General features: G+C 34.0%; 1 protein-coding gene across 2 annotated transcripts; it reads right to left on the minus strand.

The window, feature by feature from the left end:
* Window positions 1-237: 237 nt before the first annotated feature.
* Window positions 238-8,580, minus strand: LOC109806984 (RAF-like serine/threonine-protein kinase 20). Of its 2 annotated transcripts, none has more exons than XM_083065005.1 (9): window positions 8,271-8,580; window positions 4,179-7,341; window positions 4,036-4,098; window positions 3,365-3,517; window positions 3,085-3,248; window positions 2,687-2,834; window positions 2,468-2,590; window positions 2,073-2,160; window positions 238-650 (listed from the first exon to the last, which is right to left on the minus strand). In XM_083065005.1, exons 2-9 carry the CDS (start codon window positions 7,017-7,019, stop codon window positions 457-459), a joined length of 3,774 nt encoding a protein of 1,257 aa, XP_082921131.1. In that variant the 5' UTR covers window positions 7,020-7,341; window positions 8,271-8,580; the 3' UTR covers window positions 238-456. The 2 variants fall into 2 exon arrangements, with proteins under 2 accessions (XP_082921131.1, XP_082921130.1); XM_083065004.1 differs by having other exon boundaries at window positions 8,267-8,580.
* Between the last annotated feature and the right edge of the window lie 1,896 nt (window positions 8,581-10,476).

The following is a 10,476-nucleotide window of genomic DNA, read 5'->3' on the forward strand; positions in this document are numbered from 1 at the left end:
AAATTAAAGTTAATTTATTCACAATTTAAAAATAAAATTTTGAAAAAGCTAATAGAAGAGAACTTTTGCAAATTAGTTAATGCATAAACTAATTTTAATTTATAGATAAACTTATTTCAGTTTTTCCTCCTACTTTCCTCTTCTAAAAGTGTTTATGAAAAAGTTTAAACAAACAAATCCTTAATCTTTTATTATTTAAACTAGCTATCCTGAGAAAGTAAAAGGAGGGAACTGACATTCCAAACAAAATTCACTGTGGAATAGCATCAAGTCCAAATGTTAACTTGCACAGCCTATATATGTGGTTTCACACACATGTACACATATTCACAATCAACAACAAAAAGAGCAGGACCAGAAAACTACAATACAAACAATTGTTGTTAGCCCTTATATAGCAGTAACATATAGCTTTTTTGGAGCACAAATGAATGAACAATTTGTGGCAATGAGACTTCATTTAGATGCCTTGTGGCCCTGCCCTTTCATCTGACTAGCAGCTGCTGACATCACACGCAAGCGGCGAGCAATCTCTGTGAAAGATGGCCTGACTGAAGGATTTGGTGCCCAACACTGCTCCATTAATGTTTTCCACTCTAGATCACAATAATTGGGGATTGTAGGTCTTAAGGTGTTATTCACAATGCCTCCTGCATGTAGTGTGCAAAGAAGTGAGAAAATTTTCTTTTGGGTGGGGTGAGGGGGAACTGAATGATTTCTCTAGTGATCTGAATGCATGAAAAATTATTACAGGGAAAAAATATCATAGATGCTAGATGGATGCATGCAAGGGCAATGAAATTTTATGTAAACCATTTGAAATTACAAATGAGATTTTAAATGAATCTCGGTCATTCATAAATTTATGCATATTATAAAAAGCATTTGTCTTCTGCAATTGTCATTGGAAACTTATACAAGCAACATATGTCCAAGGAAACTTGCATATGAAAAATATTCAAATTTTAATATAATACTTCCTCCTGTATTTATCATGAGACTGCTAGGATATAGAATAAAAAGAATTAGAATAGTTATTAGTTAGAAAGATATCATGGGCTAGGCCCATCACATCTACAAATAGGAGAGAAATATCTCCTCCAAGGATTTTCCCTTCACAAAGGATTTCTCCTATTTATCAAGTAACCTCGATTTACAAATGTGAACAAATCTCCCCCTCCCCTCTATCAAGTAACCTCCTAATTATAGATGTAATTGGCCTAGCCCATGATATCTTTCTAACTAACAACTATTCTAATTCCCTTTATTCTATATCCTAATAGAGAGACACAATTTAAAAGCAAACGGTAGTTTTTTTTTATAAGTCACTTTATAATTTTTATAAAAGAATTTTATTTTTCATCTTTTGTTCTTATTAAAGATTACGAGAACATATGTTTCTTATTATTAGATAAAGAAATGAGAATTTGAGAAATAAATGTTTTCTTTCTCACATCTTAATGTTTCTAATGGTCATTTATTAATTTTATTGGTGTAGGTACATAAACTTGAATATAGAGTAATATCTTCGTCTCTTCATGAAAAGTTAATAATAAATAAAAAGGATAAAATTGGTACATCATGATTTTGTTTTATAAATCTAATAAAATCAACTTATATAATTACTTACACTAGTTGCGTGATTCGGTTATAATTTTTTCCCTCTCATCATGGTTTTGTTTTATAGTAATGACTGAAGGGATTAATAAACAAGATAAGATGGTTTATAGGTTTATCTTGCCCAATGAGTTTCTGCTATCCTGTTTGTTTTCTCCTTCAAATTGTGTAAGGGTTGTTTCTGCAAGTTGAAGTAGGTAACTTGAATTTAGATACACGTGTTCTATTCTTTATTTTGGTTTAGCTACATGGGCCTTTTAACTTGATTGTTTGTGGCTATTATTCACCAAGGCATTCAGATTTTACCCTTTTGATCATCATAATAGTTAAATTCACAGTGTACCCTGATTATTAAGAGATTAATAAAAGTTGTATCAATGCAATGGAAGTACTATTGATGCAACTAGTGTCTCAGAAAGGTGAAAGGTTCCAAAGAGAACAGAAAAGGACCGCACCTATGATTGCACCATAGTGCATATTTGCATATGGCTCATCACCAGTAAGGATCTCCCATAAGACAATGCCAAAAGAGAACACATCAACCTAAAGATTAGACATAAAAGCATTAATAATCAATTCTTCTCAAACAATAGAGATAAGGAGAGACAGTAAAGTACTATAACCGACCAAATAGCAAAATAATTTGTTTCCCTTGTTTACAATTTTAATCTATGAGACGGATTGGAACTTATAAAAGCCTAAATGTTAAAAACTTAGGCAGGTGCCAATTGAACTACAAGCTTGTTGGTGACAATTTCAGTATCTAATAGAAGGTAAACTTGAATTAACTTGTTGGCTATTTTCATATTTAAGGTGATTCCAAATTTCCACTGATGATCTGAAATTTTACCTTTTCTGAGACCTTATTGCTGCTACCATTTAGCAACTCCGGTGCCATCCAAGGTAAAGTTCCGCGCACACCACCAGACACCAATGTATTTCGCTTAATCTTTGATAGACCAAAATCGCCAACCTGGTGAAAAGCAAGTTTCTTAGCTTTGTTACACTGAAGACAAAATTATAATGGCATGAGCATGAATATCCACAACTTGAAGTCTTGAACAGATACCTTGCATATTGGCCGAATAGGATCCTTCAAGTTCACAAGCAAATTGTCACATTTCAAGTCAAAATGCACAATATTTTTTGAGTGTAAATATTCCATTCCAAAAGCTGCATCCATGGCAATTATCAGCCTCTTGCGGCGATCAAGATACCTGGAGTCAGGATAAGATAATGAAAAAATCTCACCATTTTTCTTGATGAAAAAATGGAATCTAAGGATTATAACAAGTAGCAAAATGTCAGGGCTTACATGAAAAACTAATTGCACTTTATCTAAATGCAATAAATTAAGATGAGGCACTACCTATTTAGTGTTCAGAAAGAAAAAGAGACAAATTTTACATAAGTCATGTGAAATTTTAATATGAGAGGATCCATTCCTTAGGAGGATGGATGCATTACCTATCCTTACGAAGCAAAACATTCCTAAGAGAACCATCCACCATGTACTCGGTAACAGTCGCCAACGTTGCTCCTGGTCCATCCTGAACTACACCATAAAAGGCCACCACATTTGGATGGTGAAGCTTGGAAAGTATGTCAGCTTCCCGCCAGAACTCTATGGTCTGAGATTGGAAATGAACACCATCAATATAAGCCCTTTAATAAAAGAGTAGCCTTATAAAAATGTGACTAAAATAAAAGGAACACAATCACTGAGGGTGATTCATAGGTAAGTTACCAGTCTCTCTTGTTCTGAAGATCGACCAGCAAAGCAGCTTTTCTTTATTCTTTTAATTGCAACATCTGATCCCCTCCATTTTCCATGGTACACAGTACCAAAGGTACCAGAACCCAACTCTCGCAGTTCTTCAAGATCTTCATTCTTTATGAACTGCCATGTGCATTATAAATATATATAATAAATAAATATTAGTAAATCTTATGAACTCAAATTCTATTATGTCATTATAGAAAAACAGACTATTAAGAAACCAAACCATCATCTAGTACAAATTTCAAGTCAACATTATAGAAACAAATTTATACAGGATATGCCAGTCATTCATATTAGCAAAGAGCGAATGTTAATGGAAGAAGAGATTATGTAATAGTTGTGGTCTTGTGGATTAATGAGTCAATTAACATCAAGGTCAGCTAAGAGTGACATTTTACTTTCATGATAAAGTCAGAGGTAGCATCAAAATAGTAAAGCAAGGTAGAATAAAATATTTTAACCTATAAATTTCACATATGTTAATATTATAAGAATAGGATAATACTAGACAGTAATTCATTTATGACAACAGAAAATAGAACTCATAATTTCTACAATGGGAAATAGAAGAGTAGAATAAAATTATTGTTCTCTTTAAAAAAGGCAGGTATAATACATCAATGTAAACATGATACCTGTACAGTACTGGTGTCAAAATCCCCTGCTACACCCACATTCCTTGTTTCATTCATGCCATCCTAAATTCAATCCATTACAAGATTTGTCAGAAAAAAGGAGCAAATTAGGCTCTTAAAATAAAGAATGATCAATAACATACCTGGTATTCAGATTCCTGTGGTCTTATGTTTTCCATCATGGCATCCATATTCTTATTTTCATTGCCCTGTGGTTGGGAATGCTCATACTTTTGGAGAAAAACAGTGGCTTCTGCTTTAGTTGTTACAGGTACATTTTTCTGATTTTCTTCACCAAAATTTAGGTGGGATTCCTTGGTTCCTGCCAAAATACCATCTGCTGGTAGAGGAGCAGATTGCTGAGATTTACTATCCCTCTCTTGTACTTTTCTCACAGCAGATGAGAAACCGAGATTATCCTGATCAATTAGAGAAACATTATCAAACCCCTCTTGGGCCAAGTTCTGAAAATATGACCAACTTTTAGGCTCATGATTGTCCATGTTTAAGCTCAAACCTGCTCTATCTGTTGGTAATGGACCAATGCTCGAGGAATCTTCAGTATGTACTGCTTTGGAGAACATATCATAAAGGAAATCACGGGGAAACCTATCTTCAATATCAATCAGAATGTCACCCTGAGTAGGTCTAGATTTAGCTTCTGGGGGGAAATCTTGAGAAACATCTTGACCTTTGTTTCCATTTAAAGGAAAGGGCTGAGATTGGACCTTAGTATCACTATCAGATTCCTTGGTAGAAATCTCAGCCAAATTGAGGTCAGGAAGTTTAGGTGCTAGATTTTGATTGTATTCAACAGAAGGAACCCGATGAAATGCAAGATGTTCAGTACCTTTGACTTCATCAACTAAGAGAATATTATGGTTGTCTTTGGAGCGATTGTTTTCGTTTTCAGAACTAAGGACCCGATCCTCATTTCTAGAAACTTTGTTGTCTGCCAACACTTGCTTCAACTCAGAATCCACATGCTGTGATAACTTTGAAGTCACCTTACTTGTTGCATCAGGCAACTGTTTGTATGTCGGCAGTTGGGCAAATCCATCATCAATGGTATGGCCATCTGCATGCAAGGGCCTTGCTGCTGAGCTGGACACAATGTTCAGATTTGACATGTCATTGTGCAATATGTCACTGGATTCTGTAATTGAATTGTTCTGGTTGAAGTCAGAAAGCAAATCTGACATGAGTAAGTTAGAACCATAAGCATCATCTGACTTTGTAGATCGGTTCAGCAAATCTGCCTGCTCCCTTGGAATTCTCTCTGAATAATAGACTCTGTTGGGAAGTGCAGGTGGTTCAAGGTAACTGAAATCAATCACATTGGACTCGGCATCAACATGAGCACGGCTGAATGCATCAGTGGGTGTAGTATAGAAGTCATCTTCACCAGACTTAGGAGTCTGCGTGGGATTCATACTACTAATTAATGAAGAGGCATCTTCAGACTGCTGGTGCTTACCCTTGTTCTTTGATGGCAGTGCAGGATGATGCCCTTCTGATATAGCAGCTGTAACTGATGCCTCTGATAAATTACCATGCAAATTGCCCTCAAATGGCTGCAAAGGAACAGGATATGGTGATTCCAAGGGAAAAACTTTTCCTGGGTCATTGCCTGTATGAATGAAATTATCACCCTTTTTTCTCACCATTGTTGCTGGCACATCTGAAATTTGTACCTGCAACTCACTGAATGCTTGTCCATCATTGATGATTCCTTGGTTAACAAGACCATGAGTGGGCATAGAAACTGGAACCTCTCTAAGATTGCGAGCGGAGATGTTAGAAGGATCATGACCATGATGAAGTGGATATTGACCAGCTTCCCCATGGTGAATGACAGGGTCATCATAAAACAATGGATGGGTTTCATAAGCATTAGAGGAGGGCGGAAGCATTGGTTGTGAAGACTGAATAGTCAATGATGATTTAACATTATCAGTCAAGGAAGAAGTGTTAACACCAAATGAGTCTATCAGACGTCTGTTGGTCTCCCTCTCATTATTTTGTCCATTCAATTCATGTAGGTTATTAGTAGAGCCGTTTTCACCACGAAGGATCGAGTTGTTTCTTGAACCCACGTCCATCCCGTTAACAGCAACTAAATACTGGGTTTCGGAATCACCATCAATGCTTCCAAGACCAAACTGAGTATCATCCAAATCATTTATAGAGAACAGAAACATCCTAAGCTTTGATGATCCTCTTCCGCCTTGTAGATCATGACATTCCTCCATCATATTCCGCAGATCCTCATCAGAAGATACTGAAACTAATGCATCAAGATCTTCTCCAGGGAGCTGATACTTTATCACATGAACTTCACTATAGATTGATGATGCTTTCTGCATAAGCTCCTGAAAACGTATGTCCCTTCTAATACTAATAATACGTGTGTCACCGCCAACATATCTAAGCTTTCCATCACTAGGCCGTGGCAATATTCCACCCCCAAAGCTGCATAGAACCTTCATCTTCATTGATGCGCTTTCAGAAGCAATGGAAGAGGCAGTACCATGAAGGACTCGGTAATTGTCTTGATTAGATGAAGTTCTAGGAATTGATCGAGCTGAACCATAATTACTTCTGTCCTGATGTTGAGAAGAGTTTCTTCTGTCAAGCTCTTTTGGACCCTTTTCAACCTTTGTCATCACAGAAATATCTGATCCACTTTCAGATCCTGTATGGCCTAAAATGCCTTTCAACTCCATATAGCCTGTGGAATAATTGGGATCATCCACAACATTTGGAAAGGAAGGCTTCCTGAGATTCACCCTGTCTCTCATAAACTCGAGAGCAAATTCCTCACCAGTTTGTATGGAGTAATTAACAGGTTTATTTTCTGACACATTATACGCCGGAGGAGGTCGTGCATTGAGAATGCTATCCCGAAGGTCTTGCGGGACCAACTGTGGTGCAGAATGGAATTCTTCATTTCTAGGTTCCATGGAATATTGGTGTTTCTGCATCCTTGATTATCAAATCAAAGCCTCATTTGTACAGTTAAATGCATGGATTTACTGTAATGCCACAGTACTGGAAAGACACTTAACATCATGTTCAAATAATGCACCCAATACTGTAAATTCAATTTCCAAGTGCCACAGACAGGACTGCTAACTACTCCAGAAGTTTGAATTTCTTACCCATGGCAATGGGTCAGAAAGAAGCTTTAAGAATGCTCAAGTTTATGTCACCATAATCAACACATGAAGAAGCTTCCACAATCTTAAGAATTTTCAAGACGAGGTACTTTCTTCAAAGATCAAACCACCAACGGAATATGTCACCCTGGGTGCATGATGAAATTTATAAACTGCTTAGCATATAAAATGTAGCAAGATATAGAAATAACTACATAATGGGAAAGGATACAATCATACAAGATAAAAGATCACAATAATTATATCCAATAAAATCAAATAGAAATATATCACAAACATATTAGAATTGTCATAATATTCAATATCTCGTTACTATTATAACACTAGCAATTTTATTTACCTGCCATACATGAAAAAATAAAATATAGTTTTAGTCTCTTATAATTGTTTGAAGAACAAAAAATCTCACGAAACTCATCTCTCTAACAATCTTAAGGTCTAATATTGTTCTTTCATGATCTTTTTTTGTTAGAAATCAGATAGTAGACTCTTGTCCTTGGATAAAATAAGTTATTTATCTTGTACATACCTTTCAATCCCTAGTTCATTCCTTGACTACTTCTCATTACTTATACTACATAAAAGGAATTTAAAGATTTACAAACTGGACCTTGTAAAAAATTGAAGACTTTGTTATCTAATAGGCATTAGCCAAAATATTGTCAAGTTATAGAACCATAGTAGAGGTAGTGAAGCAAAGCCCAACACCAACCATAAAAAAAATGGAGGAAAAGATAGTACCCATCATTCTTTTAGCAAATCAAACCACATGCAAAGATCAAATGGAGGAATAAGTGAATAAACAATTTAGGTCAAAATAAATATAAAAAAAATACCCATATATCAGATCACTTCTTCTCAACAATATCAGGATTATATAATCCACAAATTATCGAACTTGGGTCTTAGCTTCAACCTTTTCCCATCAAAGCACATCATGGAGGATTATAAGTGCACAAATCATGTTTGATTCAATTAAGAGCAAAAGACATCATCAATCATAAATTCAGAGCTGAATCAGGAAAAAGGATGAAAAAGAATCAACTAAATACCTGCCTGATGATGGTTTTGAGCTTGATATATGTATGGCTCAAGAAGGTTTCAGAGGAAGAGCCATGGCTAGTATCTGGGGCAAAACTAAAATCAAACGAAAAGGTATTTATGAGAAAGAAACCAAAAGGGAATTCAACTTTGTCTAACCCATGTTTTGATTTATCTTTTTTCTTTTGGGTATCAAACAGTCTGAATCTACTTCTACTTCAATGATTCTTTTGCAGCAAAATGACAGCACACACACACTCTCTCTCTCTTCTTTCTCTCTCTATGTGTGGATTTGAGAAGCTGTGTGTTGTGTTCCTTTTGTGGAATAAAATAAATTTGTTGTGTCATCAAAGAGTCAGAGGAGTGAAGAAACAGTTATGTCCCACAATTTGCACCCTATTTTTTATGATTCTTACAGCAACAGTTCGTTAATCGTTGGCCACGTGTCGTTTTTACAAGGGGAGAAATTATTGTGATTATTATATATATACTGAAAAAATAATTAAAAAGGTCTGAACAACTTGTTGAAAAACGTTAGAATTGACGAAGGTGAACATTTTTAAAAGCATGTAACAAGACCAATTAAACAACCCTGTTCGAGCCGATGAAATAAAAACCTGTTGAATGAAAAAGGAAATTAATTATATCGACAATGTTTTGTATAATTAAAAAAAAATATAATAATGTTTTAAATTTGTTTTCAACTAACATTTTAATGAGGTAAACTTATGATAAATGCTATTAGTTAAATGTTTTAAATATAAATTGATAATCTTTTATTATTTGGTCGAATTTTTCTCATTCCGAATATTACACACTAGTTTATTTATTTATTTTTCCGGATTCCGTTTTTAAAACAGAACTTGTTGAAATATTTTTTTAAAAAAATTCTATACAATGATGAATCAACTTCTCATTGTCTTTGAGAATTTTCACAGGTATAACTACAAAACTTTTAATTTGGAATAACAGGTAAAAAAATTTCTCAACAGCTTCAAGATTTGAACCCTTGATATTACTTGTAAAATTTGTCCAGGATCATAATTCTCTTTGCCTGTGACTGGACATTGCTAAACATGTTTCGATCTAATTAAAATGGATCATAAATATGAAACCAAATTATAACACGTGAATTATTACTCTAGCAATCATCTGAATACAACCAAATGAAGCAAATTTCATTGTCCAATTTGAGTTAATTTCGTGTACCATTGAACTCCCCAAAATGTGAATTGGCTATCGACACATGAAAATTGAGCCATGGCTACAAGATAACAAGGTAAAAACATGAAAAGGAAAAAGGAAGAAAGTTCAATTTCTCAAACTGGATTGTGATTTGTGGATACTCAATTGGTCATGAAACAAATGATTGCAGTGTATTAATTTTGTTTGGTTTAAATATATTTTTAGTCTCTCAAATTTAAGATAATTCTGTTTTTGGTCCCTCAAATTTAAAATTATTGTTTTTAGTCCCTGTAATTTCAAAAAATCTTATTTTAGTCCTTATATTCAAATTTTGTTAAGAAATTTATCAAATATTATTGCATAAAATCTACCTATTAATATCTGTATCAGTGAAAATATCACATTAAATCCAGTTGATGTTGCATAACTGTATTAGTTAGTCACTTTCAAATATGTTATTGATGACCTAAGGGACTAAAATAAGATTTTTGAAAATTACAGAGACTAAAAATAACAGTTTTAAATTTGAGGGACCAAAAACATATTTAAGCCATTTTGTTTTTATCTGTTACAGTAGTAAACTCATTGACTCCAAGGCCCTATCTAGGAATTTTGATACCTTAGACAAAACTTAACACAAGAGTTATGTTAATATAGCCTAATAATTTTGATGTTCTTTTTCTAGCTTTTTGAGCTGCAAAATTATTTATTAAAGTTTTATAATCAAGTAATTCTAACATTTCACTCTCAATAGATATTATTACTAACTCATTCAATCTATCTTGTAACATAGTTGATCTTAAATATGATTTAACCAATTTTAATTTTGAAAAACTTCTTTCAGTAGTCGCAATAGTTACAAGTAATATTAATAATATTCTATAAACAATGTATGTATTTAGAAAAAAACATGATCTTTTTATATAGTTCAATATTTTTAATAGTGTGTTAATTTCATTTGTTAGAATTTCTTTCAATAACTTTAATTCTGAAAATAAATCAAGACCATCAATATCAGAATGGTCCTCAAAACTCA

Source organism: Cajanus cajan, chromosome 10 (genome assembly GCF_000230855.2).
Source record: "Cajanus cajan strain Asha chromosome 10, NIPB_CcT2T_4, whole genome shotgun sequence".
Taxonomy (NCBI): domain Eukaryota; kingdom Viridiplantae; phylum Streptophyta; class Magnoliopsida; order Fabales; family Fabaceae; genus Cajanus; species Cajanus cajan.